The sequence below is a fragment of the Dendrobates tinctorius genome, unplaced genomic scaffold (assembly GCF_039654945.1).
Source record: "Dendrobates tinctorius isolate UK_male_01 unplaced genomic scaffold, ASM3965494v1 ptg000082l, whole genome shotgun sequence".
In the NCBI taxonomy this organism is placed as follows: Eukaryota; Metazoa; Chordata; class Amphibia; order Anura; family Dendrobatidae; genus Dendrobates; species Dendrobates tinctorius.
This window is the reverse complement of record NW_027361750.1, coordinates 19,898,639-19,921,401: the sequence shown is the minus strand read 5'-3', so window position 1 is coordinate 19,921,401 and position 22,763 is coordinate 19,898,639. Positions and strand designations below refer to the sequence as shown.

At 38.2% G+C, this 22,763-nt stretch overlaps 1 protein-coding gene across 3 annotated transcripts in view; it reads right to left on the bottom strand.

Moving 5' to 3' along the window:
- The window catches only part of TOX (thymocyte selection associated high mobility group box), a 342,737-nt gene that overhangs the window by 248,143 nt on the left and 71,831 nt on the right, over positions 1-22,763 (bottom strand). Inside the window, exons 1-2 of one of the 3 annotated variants that reach the window (XM_073583955.1) lie at positions 6,383-6,427; positions 1,930-2,077 (exon numbers count right to left, since the gene is read on the bottom strand). The exons of 1 other annotated variant lie outside the window; for it this stretch is intronic. Coding sequence is in view for 1 of the 2 variants with exons in the window: in XM_073583952.1 (XP_073440053.1) it covers positions 17,859-17,942 (84 nt within the window). In the remaining variant the exon portion in view is untranslated. Of the gene's footprint in view, positions 1-1,929; positions 2,078-6,382; positions 6,428-17,858; positions 17,943-22,763 lie in introns of those variants that run through there. One more of the 3 variants, XM_073583952.1, reaches the window with a different exon arrangement.

Below are 22,763 nucleotides of genomic sequence, written 5' to 3'. Positions count from 1 at the left end.
AAACTTCACTAAAATATGCTATGGATTTAAAGTGTATCTGAGTGCTTATCCCATATAAGGGCAGCATAATACATTTACAGGTCCACATTCAAATAATACATTGATTACATATAGTTAAAAAGGTTGAAAAAAGACCCAAGTCCATCAAGTTCTACCTTTCCCCCAATTATAATTATACATTTTTGTGACTAAATTATATGTAACCCACAATGTTATGTGAACTGAGGAAATCATCCAGCCCTTTTTTAACAGCTGTTATGGTGTCTGCCATTACTACCTCTTGTGGTCGGCATTCCAAAATCTGACTGTAAAGAACCCTTTCCTATTTAGCTGACGGCATTGCCTTTCCTCCACCCATAATTAGTGCCCCCTGGTCCTATGTATGGTCTTTGGAAGGAATGTCATGTGCCAGTGTTTTGTATTGACCACACATATATTTATACATATAAATGAGATCTCCTCTGAGATGTCTTTTTTCTAAGCTAAGCATGCCCAACTTTAACAATCTCTCAATATATGAGAGGCCTTCCATCCATTTTAATAATTTAGTTGCCCGTCTTTGAACTGACTCTAACTTGTGAATGTTTTTTTAAAATGTGGAGCCCAGAATTGGATCCCATATTCTTGATGTGGTCTCACAAGTGATTTATAGAGGGGTAACAATACGATGGGATAGCAGGATTTTATCTCCTTTCATACACCCTAAAATCTTGTTTGCTTTTGCTGCTGAATCTTGACATTGAGTACTGCAGCTCAGCTTAGTTGTAACCAGAATACCCATGTCCTTCTCCTGCACTGTAGTCCCGAGTATACTCCCATTTAATGAATATTAAGTCAGAACAACAGAAATACCATATGGTCCTGCGCACTCATATGCAGAATCAATAAGATATATATATACGTATGTGTATATATACTGAATGGTCTCGGTGATCTGTGAAAAAGGAGTGAATACCACTCAGGGTAAGGAAACCACCCAAAACAACATAAAACACTGGATAGCCAGGAAATTCCAGAGAGGAAATCATCAATTAAAAAATACCTTTATTAGATAATAGTGGCAAAAAATACAAAGAAGACAATGTGCACGTGTCAGGGCAAGCTATACAAGAATAAATTAAAATATATAAATACTGTGTATATATATATATATATATATATATATATATACTGTATATATATAATATTAGAAATGGCAGACCCAAATAGGAAAATTACAAAATAATAAATATGAATACGATTAGAAAAATGAATAATTGCATAAAAAATCATCCAAAATTACTAGAAAGTGTGTGCAAACAAATAAGGAGGAAGGGAACGCCCCCAAGTGCGGACAATTAGTGTACAAAAAGAATCAAAGTAAACAACAAAGTTCGTTACCGCATAGTACAAAAGAAAATGCGGCCGAATAAATCAGGTCACCCAAAACCAGTGTGAAAGACTGGTGGAAAGCATGCCAAGACGCATGAAAGCTGTGATTAAAAATCATGGTTATTCCACAAAATATAGATTTCTGAACTCTTCCTGAGTTAAAACATTAGTATTGTTGTTTCTAAATAATTATGAACTTGTTTTCTTAGCATTATTTGAGGTCTGCAAGCACTGCATTTTTTGTTATTTTGACCATTTCTCATTTTCTGAAAATAAATACAAAATTTAGTGCTTGGAAATTTCGAAGACATGTTGTCAGTAGTTTATAGAATAAAAGAGCAATTTACATTTTACTCAAAAATATACCTATAAAGAGAAAAATCAGACAAACTGAAAATTTTGCAGTGGTCTCTTAATTTTTGCCAGAGCTGTAGCTCCCCCTAGTTCCTGCGTCTGGAGCTTCAGTATCAGGCTGTTATGTGGTACAGTATCAAATGCCTTTGCAAAATCCAGATAAATCACATCAGCCGCAATACCAACATCCAGATTTGCACTTACCTCCTCTTAGAAACCCAACATGTTGGTTAGATATGACTTACTCTTCATGAATCCAAATTGCTGGTTGTCAGCTATTATAATATTCTCTACAATATACTGTATTTCTGCAGGTCATTTCTTATAATGCCCTCCAAAACTTTGCACGCTACTGATTAGAAAAACCACAGCCACAATGGCAAACAGAGAAAAAAGAAACAAGAAGAAAGTAATTTTCAAAACAGGCGTAACTTGAAAGCAGAATTTGACGCAAAACAGAAAAAACAGTCTTAAAACAGTAATTAATAGACAAAAGTAGCTACAGATGGATTCATGGATCAAGCTCTTGTCTTGTAAATTATAATGGGTAGGTATTCTAACTGTGAAAAACACTTAGAAAACACATGTGAAAAATGGATGTCTGAATGAGGCCAAAAACTTGTTATAGAACTGAAAAAGAAGTTTGAGACTTTACTAGTTATGCAACATAGTTTTTTCCTACTATTGGCTTGTTTTAATCAGAATTGAGTTGGGACAGTTCATATGGAATATGCCAGTAATTTGCAGTTTAAAAATGTACCTCAAAGATTCTCTAGCGTTGCTTATAAAACATTCATAAGTTAAAGAAATCAATAAATGTGTCAAAAAGAAGCATGACATGTTTACAAGATATGCAATAAAATACAAACAAATAATTCTGCATAAGCAAGCTGCTTTGAGTTTGATAAAATGTATTTCTATTAGGTTAAATCTTATGAATGCTTTATGATTATCTAAATATTTTATCAATCCGTAGTGATATCGCACAAGCAGCGCTGGATAATCTGATGCATGTATATTGACATAATATGTGAAAAATCTGGAATTAAAAGTGTGTCCAAATGAGAGCTGAATATGTATGAATGAACCCATCTTCAAAGTAAGTAATGATTTTGCTCTGTGTATCACAGCATTTGCTGACATTTTTCTTACGTGTCTTTGATTTCATGTTGCTTTGTTGTGGGTACAAGTAGACGAAATGTGCCCATCTCCCATACATTTTGAATAACAGAGCACATAACCATTCCCATGGCATCCTCCTTTTTTCACTACCTGTAAATGCTTCTGACAACTTAGATTACTATGTAAAGGAAATGAATACTGGATTTTATCACTGACGATGAAGCCTTTTCTTTAGGCAGAATAGGTGGCCAAGTTTCTTTTAACATAACAGTAGCAGCAAGTTGTTGAAGTGCCCACAATTAAAGATGGATTATATAATACTTAATATAATAAGACATGCCAAAATATTTATTTCCAGTAGCTTTAATACAGCTTAAATATTCTATGGCCGGCACCAGGTTGTAATAACTTAACATAAGTCCCAGAGCCCAACGTGAGTTACAATTTATCTTCACTATCTAACCCTTACACAACAGAGTCAATATTAGTGCAGCACTCCATTTATTACAGTGCTGGAGAGGTGCTACTAACCTTAGTTCCCTGAACCTGGTCTTATTCTTACTAACTGACATCTTCATCTGTTATCAGCGCCACTTCAGTGGGTTTCCAGCAGTTTCTGACCTGCCAAATCACTCGAGTGTTTGCTGGAGTGATCCAGAAGTCACAACTCAATGTAAGTCAATGAGAGGCAGAACGAGGCTGTCATAGACTTGCATTGAAAGCTTGTGATCACTACCTTTGACTTCCAGTCAATCAGAAGTTGCAGTCACAAGATCACAGCACGGGACCAAAAAGGCCCCAAGAATAGATGATGACAGAGGCTGGTAAGTAGAATACTAGACACAGGGAACTTAGATTAGTAGCATCACTCCAGTGTTGAAATAAAAAAAACTGCTGGAGTGGTGCTTTAAAAGAAGAGAATTATACTATGAGCATGTTTTTGACAAGCAGTAGAAAGCCATCGATGTACAAATGTTAGAGTTATTCCAATCTTAGGAAGGCATCACCTATCCTTGGAATAGGTCATAACTTGCTGACTGCTGAAGGCCCCTCCATAGATCCATAAAGAATTAATAGTTTTGGCATGTCTACATGTCTCTAGCGTTCTTCTCATGAACATTTTGAAGCCCTATTCCTGCTAACTTACTTACCTCATGCCACTATTTGCCAACAATAGGGCAGAGAGAAAAGACTGTGAGTCTATACCAAGAAAATAGCACTCCTTAGAAGGTTTGTCCACTTATAGGCTTTAGACTAGATGACCAAAAAAGGGGTCGTCCACGTCTGATCTTGTTCTATTAGATAGACCTAAAATATTTATTTTCAAACTTAGTTTGACTATAGATAGTACTGTACAAAAGATTTAAGGTGGTGTGTAAAAATTGCTGAAAAGTAAGATTGCTTTACCAAAATAAGTGTTAAAAGTCTATTTTACCAGCTAACGAAATGTGAAGTGAATGAACAAAAAAGAAACCTATAATCACATCAGTATTTGGTGTGACTACCCTTTGACCTCAGAACAGCATTAATTCTTCTAGGTACACTTGCACAGTCAGAGATTTTGTCAGATTATAATCAAGTGTGAGTGATTATATCATACAGGTGATAACGATTATTTTCAAATGTAGGGTGAAACACAATTATTAGCTGAAACAAAAACAACTCTGTGGGGATCTTACAACTGGCTAAGGAACAGCCAAAGTCTGCTACAAAGGTGTTTTTGGAAGACAATTTCATGTCACAGGTCATACATGACAAGAATAAGCAGAGCAACAAGACACAAGGTAGTTACACTGCAACAGCATTGTCTCTTTTAGGCAAAGATTTCAATGCAAACTTGGGTTTCAAAATGTGCTGTTGCAGGCATTTTGAAAATGCTGTGAGAAAAGAAAAGAAATGGGAAATATTGTGGACCATAGACACTTTGGTGAGCTAAGAAAACTTAACGGAGCAGATAAAAACACATGAAAGCTTACTTCCCTTCGAACCTGAAAGATGACCAGCAGTGTCATCAGCTCAGAACTGACAGCAACCAGTGAGACCTAGTTACACCCATCTACTTTTCAGAGAAAACTGACCAGACACGGTCTTCATGGAGTAATTGTGGCTATTAAGCTATATCTTTGACATGGAAGCAAGGCTAAGTGACATAACTATGCATAAAAACTTAGTAACAGTTGTCCAGAAACAAGGAAGGAAGTAGGTGGTAAGTATTGACTGGCTGTAACAGAAGGGAGTTTGTCACAGAAGGTCTGGAAAGCAATACAATTATGAGTGTTTGCAGGGAATAATGAAGCATGGTGGAAGTTCGTTGCAAATTTGCGGGTGCATTTCAGGCAATGAATGTAGGCAGATACTTATCCATCATGCAACACCATCAGGGAGGTGTCTGATCATCTCAAAATGTATGCAACAAGACAATAACCCTAAAAATACAGCCAATGACAATAAGAATTATCTTCAGCATAATAAAAATTTGTGGAAGTGATGATATGGCTCCACAGAACCTTGATTTTATCATCAAGTCTCTCTGGCTTTATAGGAAGAGACAGGAGGATCTGCACAAGCCTACATCTACAGAAGATCTGAGGTTAGTTCTCCAAGATATTTGGAGCAACCTCCCTTCTGAAGTATCCTAGTGTACCTAGAAGAAGTGATACTGTTTTAAAGACAAAGGGTAGTCATACCAAATATTGTTTTGATTTAGATTTCTCTTTTGTATGTTTTTTATTTTGCATTTTATTAATTGCAAAAAAATAAACTATAAACTATTAATACTTCTATTCTATTTCTAAAGCAATCTTGCTTTGCAGCTTTCTTCCACACCTGCCTAAAACTTTTGCATAATACTGTATATTAAATTGTTTTTCTTCTAGTTGAATGAGCACAAAGTAATACTGTATTTGCCATGTAGGGGGCAGCTGCAGAAGAAAGGCAAGATTTCCCATTTATAATAGCCATCGTAGCTTGAGTCTTTGTTTATTCCATTTTGTCCCTGAAAAGATTGTATCTGTAGTATAATATTATATAACTTTTCATACTCTTTCTAATTCCAAAACATATTTCCAAAGTATCTGCATAATATAGCCAGAATATAATAAAACAAGCTTCACATAAGATACAAATTTAACAGTCTAGTTGTTGTCTTGGAAATGAGATAGTATAAGTGACTCATACATTAAATTTTGATGAGTAGAAGCAATAACAAAATAGACATCTACCTCTTTGTAATTAGTTTTCTCATTAAAATAACTAGAACTTTTCCACTGAGCAGAATCATCCATATTCATGCTTTACTGTTTTCAAAGATTACATCTATTTTGTTTGAAACCATTTGCAGAAAAAAACCTCAAACCTGTGTGTTTTCTTCTTAATTTACAGTCTTAGAGATGGCATTTTAACCTACAAACTTCTCAGTTACCAAATCAAATATCAACTAATAGAATGTATATTATTGGTATCTGCAGAACTATCAGAAAATGCAGAATATTTTTCAGTCTGTGCTAAGAGTAAAAAATAAAAACAATAAACTCACCTCCCGAGAAAACAGAAACCATTTTAATTTCTCCTTCAACAAGAGGAGAATACGAGGAGATGATATGCCAGAGGTGATACTCAAGTAAAGCAGGAGCGCTTCAAAATTGCTACCACCATAAGTGATGTAACCTGGAGAGGAGCAGCTGTCAAAAAGATCTACTTTCATGGAACTAACACCTAACATAGATTCTTGTCGGTTTACTTTGACCATTAATACCCTTTCTTTATTATTTCACGTTATATTCACTGTGATATGGTTACAAAAGACTGAGCATTCTTAGTAGAAAGACAAAGGACATTTCCCTGATGGATTTGCTTCAATAACCTATATTACCGTGAGATGAAAGCTAGACTGTATATAAAGAAGCAAGACACAATAATGTAACTCAAACACATACAAAAGAGTTGTTGCAGTCCCAATGAAGTAGACAGCATTGCAGAATGAAAAGAAAAATCAAAAGGTACCACAAAGCAGCACAAGGCAGTAACATAATGCCACAATATTGGTACAAGGAACAAATAAAGATGTAACTAAATGGAAAATAAACTTTGTAGGTTTACTTAAGATGTCTGGCAAATGATATCCATTTTTTGATGGGAAATTTCCCATCTAATTACAGTATTATGCTTGGCCCAACATATTGGCCCAACCATATTTTTCGGACTATAAGATGCACTTTTTCCCCAAAAAATTTTGGGGGAAAATGGGGGTGCGTCTTATGGTCGCAATATACTTACAAATCCTGTGGCGGCAGTCCCATGGCGGCGGTCCCGATGCAGCCTCCCTTCCCAGGCTGGTGCGGCCGTGGTACGGCTGTGATGGCTGTGCTATATGGTGCGGTGGTGTCAGGGCTTCGTGTTGTGGCGGCGGGGCTCTGTGCTGCCTGGGGGGCTCGACCGGTATTTCATCAAAGCCCAGAAAGCTCCACAGCTCTGTTGCTGCGACATGGTGGCTTCCGGAAAGATGGCTGCCGGGGGTGGTGCATGCTCACATTCAGAACTCCACAATGAGATTCCGTCCCAAAATCTCATCTCCCAAGATCTCTGGATGAGATTTCATTGCTGAGATCTGAATCTGAGCATGTGCCACCCCCGGCGGCCATCTTTCCAGAGGCCTCCGCGTCGCAGCAATGGAGCTGCGGGGGCTTCCGGGCTTTGATGAAATGCCGGCGGAGCCCACCACGCAGCACAGAGAGCTGCCGCTGCCGCAGGACAGAGCGCTACCACCTGAGCACAGAGCACTGCCACCCCACAGAGCATCACCACCCCACAGAGCCAAAGCCACCCCACAGAGCCTAAGCCACCCTACAGTGCCCAAGCCACCTCACAGAGCACCACCGCAGCACAGAGCACTGCCACTGCACCAGCCTGGGATGGGATTTCCCAGAGGCCACCACACCTGCCTGGACCACCAAATGACCACTGTGACCATTCCTCCACCTGTGCTCTTCCCTTCCCTGGTAAGCTGAATTTGGACTGTAAGACGGACCCCCATTTGACACATTATTTTTTCCCTATTTTCCTTCTGAAAATTTGGGGTGCATCTTATGGTCTGGTGCGTCTAATAGTCAGAAAAATATGGCAAATGATGCCTCTTATTTTTCATTGCATTTACATGGTGGCTGTTAATGGCGAAGGACATTATTATTAGTCACATAATAGTCAATTGTTTCACGTGTATTGTACCTGTAAAGGTGCATTTACCCTGCATGTTTATCATTAATGAGCATTCCTAGCAGGGGTGTGGAGCCGAAGACGGAGCCCACTTTGGTGGAGTCGGAGTCGGTGTCATGGAAATTGAGGAGGAGTTGGAGTCAGAGGTTTGGCTAACCGATTCCACAGCCCTGATTCCTAGGAACATTCTTTTCATGATAATTCTGCAGTATGAACAGGCTGCCAATCACACGATGATCAAGTGTGATGATCTTTTGGTTTGCACAAAGGATGATCTTTCTTGGTAGCACACTGTCATGTGTAAACAGGACCTGCGCTGCGAAGAACATGGCACGCTATGTGCACTGAAAGATCTATTACTTATTGTTCACTGGGCATCTGAAGTGTAATCTATTTGTGTAGAGGCAATGTAATGACCCCTGACCAGCAAACAAATATCTGAATGTTGGTTGGCTAGTGTAAATGGACTTTAACTCTGGATGGTTGACAAAGACAGTCACTGATTTCAAGGAGGTTTGTGTAATACTTCAATTCTCCTGTGGGGGAGCAGCAGGGAAATTAAATACTTCAAAAAGCAAAAAAAAGTATACCAGCTTACCAGGTGTAGCTAGGCTTAATACAAGGCACAGACCATGCTCCTGTGTAACATTACAATAACAATCCAACAGTGCATTTTTAGTACAGTCACATGGAGAAAGCATAAATCTTCTTTATTGAATGCTGAGCAATGTTGTAACATCATAAAATGAGGTACAGAGCTTATGCATTTTGAACGGTAAACCCACTCTTAATCATGGTTCGAAACGAGTAGGCTATGCACCTAATTTTATTATGTTATTCTGTACAATGTTTTTACTCAACATTCAATAAAGAAGACTTTTTGCTTTACCCATGTGGCTGTACTAAAGATGCATTTTTAAATTAAATATCTGCCAGGTTCCCAGACTGACGACAGCTTGCCAATGGGGTTTCCAGAAACATCTTGCAATCAGCTCATCATTGACAATCAATTCTATATAAAAATATGCAACCTCTTGTTTTAAATTATTAGTAGAGTTGAGCGATACCGTCCGATACTTCAAAGTATCGTATCGGATGGTATCGGCCGATCTTTAAAAAAAGTATCGGTATCGCCGATTCCGATACCGGAAGTCCCATTCAAGTCTATGGGACTTCCGGTATCGGAATAAGAAAAACCCTTTCCTGCCCTTGTACAGCCTCTCTGGGGTCTGTACGGGCCTTTCGGGGGGCTGTGCCGGCCTGCCAGGGGGTCTGTGCAGGCTCCGGTGGTCTGTGCCGGCCTGCCGGTGGTCTGTGCAGGCTCCGGGGGGCTGTGCCGGCCTGCCGGGGGGCTGTGCCGGCCTGCCGGGGGGCTGTGCAGGCTCCGGGGGGCTGTGCCGGCCTGCCGGGGGGCTGTGCCGGCCTGCCGGTGGTCTGTGCAGGCTCCGGGGGTCTGTGCAGGCATCGTCCGATGGGACTACAAGTCCCATCGGGCGATGCCTGCTACCATGACAGTGATTGACACATTAGCCAATGATGGGACAGTAGTAGTCCCATCATCCGGCTAATGTGTTAAATGTAAAAAAAAAAAAAAAAAAATTACATGCTACATACATACAACATGCATACTACATACATGCTACATTCATACTACATACTACATACATGCTACATTCATAATACATGCAACATACATACTACATATATACTACATGCATGCTACATACATACTGCATGCTACATACATACCACATATATACTACATGCATGCTACATACATACTACATGCTACATACTACATACATACTACATGCATGCTACATGCATGCTACATGCTACATACATAACACATATATACTACATGCATGCTACATACATACTACATGCTACATACTACATATATACTACATGCATGCTACATACTACATGCTACATACATACTACATATATACTACATGCATGCTACATACATACTGCATGCTACATGCATGCTACATACATACTACATACATACTACATGCTACATACATACTACATATATACTACATACATACTACATACATACTACATGCATGCTACATACATACCACATACATAACACATATATACTACATGCATGCTACATACATACTGCATGCTACATGCATGCTACATACATACTACATACATACTACATGCTACATACATACCACATATATACTACATACATACAATACATTCATACAATACATACATAGACATACAGTACATATAACATAGAGTAACATACTTACCAATACTTGTCACATTGTTCCCCGAAGCCATTGTCTTTCCGGAATAAATATTAACATAACAAACCACAAAAATACTCACCCACGATCCGAAGCAGTCCACGAGTGTGTCCCACGACGATCTTGGGTAGAGAACTGCAGCATCAGATGATGCTGCCGTTCTCTACGGGCTGCAGGAATCCAATGACGGAAGGTAGGTATCCTTCCGCACTGTATTCCTCCGCCACTTAAAAAAAAAAAAGTCCCTAGTCTCACTTTATGCCATTGCTGTGTGGGAATTTCCCACGCAGCAATGGCATAAAGTGAGACTAGGGACTTTTTTTTTTTTAAGTGGCGGAGGAATACAGTGCGGAAGGATACCTACCTTCCGTCATTGGATTCCTGCAGCCCGTAGAGAACGGCAGCATCATCTGATGCTGCCGTTCTCTACCCAAGATCGTCGTGGGACACACTCGTGGACTGCTTCGGATCGTGGGTGAGTATTTTTGTGGTTTGTTATGTTAATATTTATTCCGGAAAGACAATGGCTTCGGGGAACAATGTGACAAGTATTGGTAAGTATGTTACTCTATGTTATATGTACTGTATGTCTATGTATGTATTGTATGTATGCAGTATATATGTGGTATGTATGTAGTATGTATGTAGCATGCATGTAGTATATATGTAGCATGTATGTAGTATGTATGTGGTATGTATGTAGCATGTAGTATGTATGTAGCATGCATGTAGCATGCATGTAGTATGTATGTAGTATGTATGTAGCATGCATGTAGTATGTATGTAGTATGTATGTAGTATGTATGTAGCATGCAGTATGTATGTAGCATGTATGTAGTATGTATGTAGTATATATGTAGCATGCATGTAGTATGTATGTAGCATGCAGTATGTATGTAGCATGTATGTAGTATGTATGTAGTATATATGTAGTATGTATGTAGCATGCATGTAGTATGTATGTAGCATGTAGTATATATGTAGCATGTAGTATATATGTAGTATGCATGTAGCATGCATGTAGTATGTATGTAGTATGTATGTAGTATATATGTAGTATGTATGTAGCATGCATGTAGTATGTATGTAGCATGTAGTATGTATGTAGCATGCATGTAGCATGCAGTATGTATGTAGTATGTATGTAGTATATATGTAGTATGTATGTAGCATGTAGTATGTATGTAGCATGCATGTAGTATGTATGTAGTATTTTTTTTTTTTTTAACATTTAACACATTAGCCGGATGATGGGACTACTACTGTCCCATCATTGGCTAATGTGTCAATCACTGTCATGGTAGCAGGCATCGCCCGATGGGACTTGTAGTCCCATCGGACGATGCTTGCACAGACCCCCGGACATCAGCACAGCCCCCCGGCAGGCCGGCACAGCCCCCCGGCAGGCCGGTACAGACCCCCACAGGGTGCACAGACCACCGGCAGGCCGGCACAGCCCCCCGGCAGGCCGGCAGAGACCCCGGGCAGTCCACACAGCCCCCCGGCAGGCCGGCACAGCCCCCCGGCAGGCCGGCAGAGACCCCCGGAAGGCCCGAAATGACGGCGCATCATGATGCGCACACACCGCGCATCATGATGACGTCAGGCCGTCAGTCAACTGAACTTCCGATTCCGATGCCGAATTCCGATATTGAAAAAATATCGGAAGTCGGTATCGGAATTCCGATACAGCAAGTATCGGCCGATACCCGATACTTGCGGTATCGGAATGCTCAACACTAATTATTAGTATTCTTCCCTAAACCACCTTAATCCACCCAAATTTTCATGTACTATAATAACAAGGATGGATTCAATGTAAAAAGTCTATATACACAATTCAAAGTGACCATATTTCTTACATCTATCCAAGGACAATCAAGGTTCTAATAATTGCCTCTCGATACTTTACTTTCTTCACTGTAAAACGTAACTTAAAACTTGACATTCCCTAAGGTATTAATGATTTAAGTGGTTGTACAAAGTGCACAAATTCATGTGATGCCAACAAAACATGCAAGTTGGCAATTTCATGGAAATATAGAGTGTTTGCCTGACCTACATTTCGTAAATGCACTTTTCATTGTTTTTAGAGCACAGACTTCTGTATTTAATATAATCCTACAAAAGCAATTTCAAAATGACTTTAGTACATTTTCCATTTCACTATTTGTCTAAATCCCTTAACACAACACATTACAGTTATGTAAGTGGTATTTTTTTTCAATATAAGTCATAAAATAATGTTTTTAAAAATAGAATGAATAATATTTCTGTATGTGAAAAGATACAAAGTGGTAGACTACATTTCTGTTACAAAGCCATGCAAGAATCTGTTAATTTAGCACAAAAAAGAAGCTGAACATACACATAAGTTATTTTTTTGGAATAGATATATTTTAAAGGCTTTTTTCATGAACCAGAATAGAAAGCTGCCCTGTAGGAGGATGACATTAACAATAACCATGCTTAGCTATGTGGTTATAGTAATGCTTATGGAGGTGGAGGATGTGTTCTTGAGAGACTGAAATTAAATGTTGTCGCTAAACTTAGGGTGATAAATCAGATAAATTAACCAAAATAAAGCATACCCCAGAACTGACTCTAAAAGGTGCCAGACAGTAACCAATTCCAACAGATTCTCAGTCAGTAAACTTTGACCATGATATATTTGAGTGGCTGTCAAGAGATGTACCATGAATTCATGTAAATAGTTAAATAATTTATGGACCAAATCGACTTCAATATTTTAGTGCTTCCCTATTTTCCCTACTCCAGGTTTTGGGTCTCATGTAGAGATTGGAGAATTTATTGGAGAGGATTTTAATTCTACTTAAACTTTAAAAAAATCCATATTCGCCACAATGTAAATTTTTTTGCAACTCATTGTGCGCAAATTCTGATGACCAGACCCGAGAATGAGTGGCCACGAGGATGTTCGGGTTCGTCAGGTTCGACTAAACTTTAGTCCAAAGTTCAGTTCGGGTACCCGAACCCATTTGATGCTAAAGGAAGCAGAGTTCTCTCTCAGCATCCGAACTCCGAACACTAAAACTGACTTCTGGGAGATGTCTGTGTTCATAATTCAGCAGCGAACACTAGGTGTCTGTCACAAACCCTGAACTTTACAGTTCGGGTTCGCTCATTTCTAGTGATGAAGTTTGCTGCCACCTTACAAAGCGCTTTGTAGACTAGGACTTCTGGTATCGGCTACTACAGGTCATTCCTGCGCATGCCCATTGTAAGGTCACTATATTATGATGTCATGGCATTCCCAACCTATCGATGCATGTCCACAGGCATGTCCCAGCCCAGTGTGAACAGACCTGGGGTTTTAATGTGCAGCAGCGATAAGAACAGGCACTGAGGACAGTGAGAAGTAGGGGTGACCAGAGAAGTCTTAGTTATTTTCTATATACATTTTATGTTATGTTATGTTGTCTCTTCAGACCCCAGAAAGTAATGAGAGACATTCAATTCACAGAGAATAAATTCACTGCAAACAGAATTTTCTGGTTTAGTGATTTCGAATCTCATCAGATCTCATCTCTAGTTTCATGACAATTGATCTCAAGGTGTTGCAGATGCAAATACTGTTGCTATTTTTATGCTTTGCTTATATCGTGCTATCATATTCCACAGCGCTTTGCAGACATCACCATCGCTGTCCCCATTGGGGTTCACAATCTTAACTCCCCATCAGTATGTCTTTAGAGTGTGGAAGGAAACCGGAGAAACTCCAAGCAAACACAGGGAAAACATATAAACTCCTTGCAGATTTTTTTTGGTGGGGTTTGAACCCAGGACCCTGAAGCTGCAATGCAACAGTGCTAATCCCTAAGTAACAGTGCTGCCTGTATGATAGCAGCATCAAACAATGCCATAGCAATGCTTTTCCTCCGTAATAGGATAAACGCTGCACATCACTAGGCCACATATTTGTTAAGATTTTTTTTATAGTACTATTCAGTGTTGGTCAACATCTACAAATGGTTGTCACAGTTAAAAGGCAGAGGTTATGCTGTGGTCATTGATAAGCATCCTAGAGTAAAGCTCCTTATAAAGCTGATTTAAAGAGGACCTGCCACTTGCCAATAATGTTTGATTGTTTTATCTGGTCAATTCACAACTGTTCTCCTGAATTTAGTGCTGCTATTTATTTGCTGTGCCTAGCCATTCATGAACTATGGTGCATTTTTCCTTTCATGCAAAACTAATCTACAAGTCTCCAAGTGGATGTGGTCCTTAAGAAGGCCCCCAAATGGAAGCATTCAGGATCACATCCCATTGGCTAACAAAACTAACAAGACTAAATTCACAGAAAAGGGAGAGGTGGACATAACCCAGGAAAGGAGAAAAGGATGAAAATAAACAAGAAACAATGACAGATTAAGAACATCAGCATTTATACCAGGTAACATAAATGCATATACATGGCAAGTGACAGGTCTTCTCCAATTGGTTAACACAATTAGAAATACTTTTGACTTTCTCCAGATACATTTGTTGTAAAGATCCCCTTGGAATCCAAATTCAATCACCTCTAATGATGAAGTCTCCATTATTCAGCTTAACATGATCTAATAGTAAAATGTAAGTAAACAACCAGTAGAGCCGACCATGCATGGTGCACTGGGCTGAGAAGTAGACATACGTAAATCAACATTTTGCCTCATATAATGTAATTGCAGCCTATAGAACTGTTTCTATCTCATATACTGGTAAATTGCATTTACAATTATTCTACTTGACTCCCTTTAAGTAGATAGGGTCTAATTATGGCTGCCTTCGAACTGACCAGAATCATTGTTCTGCATAATTTAGACACATTTGTTTAAGAACATGCACATTTTATATATAACTTTGTCATAAAATTTAACTGGAAGTACAAAACAGAAAATTAATGAGGAATATTAATGCAGCTACTATATATTGCCCAAAGTAAAATAAAAATATCTGCATATAAATATCCAATTAACCATATAAGACTTGTTTTAATTAATAATGCTCGTAAAATGTTAAGTGTTTTCTTGCCAAGCAACCTCATTTTATGGAACTCAATCTAAAAGTATACGTGCATTGAATAAAAACATGTCATTCCCAATGTGCACATGATTAGATTCTGAACAATTCCAACCATTTATACTAAGAAATATGCAAATATGAAACAAAGATATAAAAAACCTTAGTTGGTATTGAACTGTGATTTTCCCCTTACTAAAGGTATTTGCTTGCTCAGAGATATATATTTGGACTATCTACCTATGCACAATATTTAATTGCTCTTGGTTCACCCATCTGTTCTTCTGGTGCACACAAAGGTTTTTAAACCAAGTATGAATTTTTAATGTTGTTTTAATAAAACTTGATTATTTTTAGCCCTACTTAAAAGCCTTTGTAAAATCTCTTGTTTAGTACAATGCATATTTTGGTGCTTTTTGGCATAACATAGCTTACCGTGATGTGCATTGTTTAGGTTTTGACTAGAGTTGAGCGAAACAGGTCGGTCAGATTCAAAAGTCGCCGACTTTCGCCAAAGTCGGGTTTCATGAAACGAAACCCGACCACAGTGTGAATTTGACCATACGGTCGGCGACCCAAGCGTCAAAGTCGGGATTCGCCGAATGCTTGCACATGACTTTTTTCAGCCAATGAGAAGCGTAGCGGGAGCGTAGCTGGAGTGGGAGCGGGAGAGAGAGAGAGGGAGAGAGAGGAGAGAGAGAGAGGGAGAGGGAGAGTGAGGAGAGAGAGAGAAGAGGGAGAGATTTCGCCGCCTCTAGGGTTAAAATTCATGCCAGGTGTGTTTACAGTCCTCCACTCACTGCCGACTTTTCTCCCCATTGACTTGCATTGGGTTTTGTGTTTTTTCACGACTTTTCCCGACATTTCCCTATAGTCGGCCGATTTCGTTCGACTCGACTTTTGAGAAAGTCAGGTTTCATGAAACCCGACTCGACCCTAAAAAAGGCAAAGTCGCTCATCTCTAGTTTTGACTATTGCAGTATAGAGTAAGAATGGCGAACTATAGTCATCATACAAGTGCAAAAGTGAACACGCATTTTCTTGAAGCGTCTTCCTCCACCAAAACTGGGTGGACAAGACCAAGTCTAAAAGACGCTGTGACTACAGAACCTAAGAAAGCTGCAGTTTAATTCAAAGAATTAATGTATTCAATCTTCTGTAAGATTGGACAAAGTAGTAGAGCAGATGTCCTAGATGCCAGGCTGATGGGTCGCACTTTACCTGATACACTATAACAAGCTCATCGGCAATAAGTGCAGGACCAGGCGAGAAGGTTGGGGTTATCTTTTAACTGTAAACTGTTAAAATCTTATAAACATCCAAAAGATGTCCATAAGACGATCAATGTGGTTTTAGCATCACCCCAAACAATCTATACCTGATTTACATGCAGTTAATTAAAAAAAACACAAGAAAACAATCATAATCTCAATGTAGAATTCTCTCCTTTGTCTGCAATGAGCAGCATTGAAAAATAATATTGGATTTAATTGTGGACTACCATGGAGACCAATTTAAGTACTTGATTGACATTCATTTAATGTTAATAAGAACAATGTTCTGTGAAGGTCACAAAGAAGCAATTTAAAGAGATGATAAAAAGAAAAACAATTATTTCTGTTGTGAATATCCATGGACCTGTTTCTACAGGTAATGCTACTGCAGATTAGTAAATGAAGAAGCAAACTGAAGAAGTAAATTGCTCAGTTCAACCATACAAAACATTACTACTGGCTTCTTATCTAATTATATTATTCCTCAATAATAAAAAAATATAGTTTATGAGATATGCTAGGCCTGCGTTACACTGTGACTTTAGACGCTTGTATCATAGCTCTGCAACATTGCTATTTGGGTTGCCCTGGCTTCTAAGACACAGCCAAACCACAGATTAAAAAAACATGACCACAGAATCACATTATGACTATGAACACATTGGGCCTAGAGGCAAAGATTGAAGCTTCTGGGCCCCACTGCAAAACCAGGATTCTCTACCTACTATTTTCAATTCATAATAATAATGTATTTTTATGTGGCAGAGGGGTTTATAAGCTCCCTCTATGCCCAACACAAAGGTGCAACTATAAGCTCTGCACCCTCTAGCAATGAATCTGTTTGGATCATTGTCATTGTGGAGCATGTAAAACCTATGGAGGTACCAGTCATTGAACAGTTGGCTCATTTTAATGTCCAAAGTTGTTATGATGGTCTTATATCACTGGAGTCCTTGGTTCAAATCCCACCAAGGACATATGCAAGGAGTTTGTATGTTCTCGCCATGTTTCTGGTTTCCGTCCACACTCAAAAGACCTAATGGTAGTGAATTTCAATTGTGAGTCCCATGGGGACAGTGATAATCACATCTGTAAAGCGCTGTGGAAGTCAATGGCGCTATCTAAGTGATTAAAATAAATAAAATATTAATCTAAAGAACACCATCAATAGTTTGAGGATTGAAGAAGAGCATCTTGTTAACATAAAGAGAAATCATAAGATTGTACTACTAACCATGATTCCTTTCTTGTATGATCCGGTCATTATGTTCTTTACATGAAGAGCATAAGGGACATGCCCTGTAGAGTTGCTTGCTACCTGCAACAGTATAAGTGTAATAAAAAAAAATTAGACACTCCAACACTAATAATGGGGTCTTCACTGAGTCACCCTGAGGAAAAGAATGTAGTTGGGCATTGCACTATAAGTCACTTACAGGCATCAACAGTACATGTCTTGGTGTCTTTTTCATTAAAATGGCCTCCAAAACAAAAAAAAATCTAATATGTAGGTTTAAAAAAAATCATTATTTTCAAACTTTGGGTTTGGCAGGATTTTATATTATGGGAAGAAATGTACTTTTCTGTGTGTAATTGAAATAACTACGTTAGCTAAAATCCTACGTTGTCAACCTGTGGTATGTGTACCCCTGAAGTATATGCTATATCCTCACAGAGGGCTCACACTATGGAGAGCTTGATCACAGTCTTGAGGCATAATTGGCTGGGACAAAGCTCACACACATTTTGGTGTGTTTCTATTTTAACCTCTTTGTGCCAGAACCTGTTATTGCCTTTGTGAACAGGCCAATTTTTTCAATTCTGACCAATGTCACTTCATGTGGTAGTAACTCTGGAAAGCTTCAAATGATCCCAATGATTTTGAGATTGTTTTTTCATCAAATATTATTAATATTATTAATTATTATTGTACTTCATAATAGTGGTAAAATTTGTTAGATATAACTTGCATTTGTTTCTGAAAACTACTTTTAAGGTACAGTGTAAAACTTAGAAGGGAAGAAGCACCGTATTGTAGTTCACATTTTGCTGGAATGATTTGAGATTGCCATGTCACATTGGCAGAGCCCGTGATCCCAAAACAGCAGAATCTTCATAAGTGACACCATTTTTACAAACTATACTCTCAATAAATTTGTCTAGGGGTACAGTGATCCTATTGACACCACATGTGTCTCACAGAATTTTAATTGGGCGGTGAAGAAAAAATAATGACATTTTTACCATAAAAAAATTGTTTTAGCCCCAGATTTTACATTTCCATATAGAAAAATGAGTAGAAATTGCACCAAAATGTGTCACACAATTTTTGATGAATGTAGATATACCTCATATGTCGCTGTACAGTACTGCTTAGCCACACGGCAAGACTCAGGAGGGATGGAGCGCTATTTGACTCTTGGAGAACAAATTATCACAGAATAGTTTACGGACTTCATATACAGAGACCCTGAGTGCCAGAAGAGCAGAACCTCCCTCAAGTGACCCATTTTAGACATTACACCCCTCTAGGAATTTATCTATAGATGCAATGACGGTTTACTTCTACAAATAGTAATGTGGAGGCCTCCTATATTTGCATTGACAGATGACAGACCTGATAAGGACTTGCTGTTTTTTGTGGATTGAGTTGAAGCTTTTGTTGAGAACATTTTACAGAACATTTTGGATCACATTTATCCTGTGCTTAACGCTGAGCACTTACATCGTGGTTTCCATCTACAGTATATCTCAGAGTGACATGATTCAGGTGAAACCTCTGAGAGATCCATTCACTATAATGAGGCAGCAGAGTTACTCTTGACTCTTCAGCATTGTGCTTCTTTTCAGAAGTTCACAAAACTGTGGCCAATGGCACTTTTATGCACCCTTCAAAAGATGGACTGAATCACAGGCCAGACAGCAATCCAGAGTGTCTCCATCTGCTCAATATAGGGAATATTCAGCAGGAAGATCCATCTGAATCATATATTTGAGAGAGTTACACGCAAACCCTGGTGTAAGCGCTCAGTGTAGAGCACAAGATAAATTTAAGCTGAGTCTTACTGCAAGTTTTGGGAGGCAGAATAATCAAAGCAGGTCAAGAATTGGTTTTATTTATTTTTTTATGACGTTCCTCGTGATGTATTAGTTATTAGGCGAATTTATTCTTTGGGTCGGTGCAATTACAGCAATATCAAATTTATATGGGTTTTTATGTTTGGCTGCTGTCACACACAAAAATACGCTTTTTACACAAAGCAAAAAAGTTTTTGCATCACCATGCTTTGAGAGCTATAATTTTTAATATATTTATGCCAACAGAGTCATGTGAGGGCTTATTTTTTGTGGTATGATTTTAAGTTTTTATTGGTATCATTTTCGGTCACATAACATTTTTTGATCACTTTCTATTCATATTTTTGAAGTGCAGAATGAACAAAAATCAGCAATTCAGGATTTTTTAAAATTTTTTTATGCTGTTCCGCGTGTGGTAAAATTTATAAAGCACCTTTGTTCTTCGGGTCAGTATGATTACAGCGATACCACATTCATATCACTTCTAATGTTTTGCTGCTTTTACACAATGAAAACTATTTTTTAGAAAAAAATATGTTTTTTGCATTGCTTTATTCTGAATGTTATAACTTTTTTATTTCTCTGCTGACAGAGCTGTTTAGCAACTTATTTTTTGCATGATGTTTTCAGCGATATTATTTCCATTTGACTTTCTGATAGCGTTTTATTTTGCTTTTTGTTTGGTGGTATGATGAAAAAGCATCACATTTACCCCTTTTTTACCATGTGCACTAAAGGAGTTAACTAATGTGACAGTTTTATAGGTGGGGTCATTTCAGATGTGGCGATACCAAATATGTGTACTTTTTTATTTTGACATAAATTTACGTATTTATTGGTTTAATATTTTTTCTTCTTTTTATTTTGTGATTTTTTTTATAGTTTAAAAAAAATCATCTTTTTTTACTTATTCCCTTTGTGGGACTTCAATGTATTGCAATGTATTGCAATGCATGAGACCTGTTAGTTTTACACTAGCAGATCACTTGTTAGTGTCAGCTTCTGGATGAATCTAACAGGCCACCGTAGTTTGCAGATCCGGAGGTCATCATGTGACCTCCAGCTGCCATGACAACCTCGGGCTCCCCTATGATCACATCATGAGGGTGTTGGAGAGGTAAGTGAAGGAGTGCTCTCTCTCTCATAGTCTTCTAAATGCCACGATCATTATTGATTGCGGCATCTAGAAGATAGCAACAGGTGAACATCATTGGTACCTGATCCAATCAGATGTTACCAGTCAGAGCTATTACTCTGTGCTAGAATCACAGAGCTTGCAGGACACTGGGGAGGACCCTGGGGATCCTGAGTACTGCGAGGCCGCCAACCATAGACAAACATCAGGTCTGTACAGAGCGCAACAAGCGTCAATGCTTATCTACAATGAGTGGTTGCAAAGTTGCATTTTTCCAATACAAAATGTTGCAGAAAGATGTTGACCATTTGTTTAGGAATAGATAACGAGTGTTGCGTTTGAGTCTTTTTATGTCACCCACATTTCTTTTCAGTGGCATTTTATTCAAAGCACAGCATACTTTGGATATGACATTTTCCATGAATTATTTCTTTATAAACTTCAAGAGGCTTTTAATATGTCTTTACAAATATACATACATCAAAAAGCACATGAACTAAAAGGAATAATTAAAAAAAGCTGATAAAACTCATGTGAATGCTGTCATAAACCCAAATACTGTGCAATTAAAGAGGTTGTGCACTACTATAACATTGATGACCTATCCTTATGTTTGAATAGTGATGGATGAGCAGTAAAAGGCCGTGGCCACTATCAGTAGACAGAGCACTTTCAACAGCTGCCGGCATCAAGAACAGCTGATTGGCAAGAGTCGCACCTCCTTCGAACAAACATTGATGATCTATCCTTAGGATAGATCATCAATGTTGAAGTAGTGGATAGATTCTCTAATATTCAACCTATATGCATTCAGAAACACTTAAACACCAATTAGTCCTTACATTAAAATGGATCTTTCACTGGATTTCAGAATGCAAACTGCATACATTAATAAAGTGATGCCAGATGACCTGATGAGGCTGGTGTACTTACATTTAAAATCCATGTCAAAATGACTGAAAATCCTTTCACTGACTAATACACAAAGGAGAATTTTATGAATATAGTTGAGCTCATCTTTATTACTAGATTAAACATTCACTTTGAAATCCAATTTCAAAGTAAGGTCTAAGGTCATTAGGCAGAAAGTAAACAGTCAGTGCTTGAAGTTAATGTGTTTTATACATGCAAAATGATATGAAGAACCTTGTCAAGGGCTTAATTGCATTCATGGAAAAAAGTTTTGAGACACCTAAATTTTGACTTTCACAAATTTTGCTGCTTTTATGAATTTAGATCTTTGAGTCAGATGTTTCTATGATTCCTGAAGTACGATTCTAAGCATTTCCTAAGTTTCTAAAGTCTCTAAATGCATTAAATTTATGAAAAGACTCAATATTTAGTGTTGACCCTTATTTTTTCTCATGTTTCTTCCAGAATGATGAAGCACCATATTACAAAGCAAAATGGGTTGCAAGTAATTTGTCAAGATTTGGCCAAGAATGTTATCCAGCTGCCTGTTGGAATTGCAGAAGTCTTGAGAAATAAGGATAAACACTGTAAATACTGAAACTTTGCATAAAGTTGATATATTTGTCAAAATTTGAAAAACTTATGAAATGCTTATAATCATACTTTAACAACCACAGAAACATCTGACTAAAAAGACTAAAAACACTGAAGATGCAAACTTTGTCAAAACTTGTGTCAATCTCAAAGCTTTTGGAAAAGTCTGTAAAGGCTAGACCTCTGAGTCAGAGCAAATAGTCAGTGGATAGTACCTATTAGTTCTAAAAATGACTTTAGATGACCCAGCAATTGGGGTTTGTGCACACTAGATTGATGTGAGTGGGGAATGCATGGTAGCAAGTCTGGTTCATTCCCAGAAAAAAGCTACCCAAGCATGAATTGCAATGAAAATATTGCCATCTATGCCACTGCACTGCTGTTGGCTGAGTATGGGGAAGTGTGGCCACCTAGAGGTCA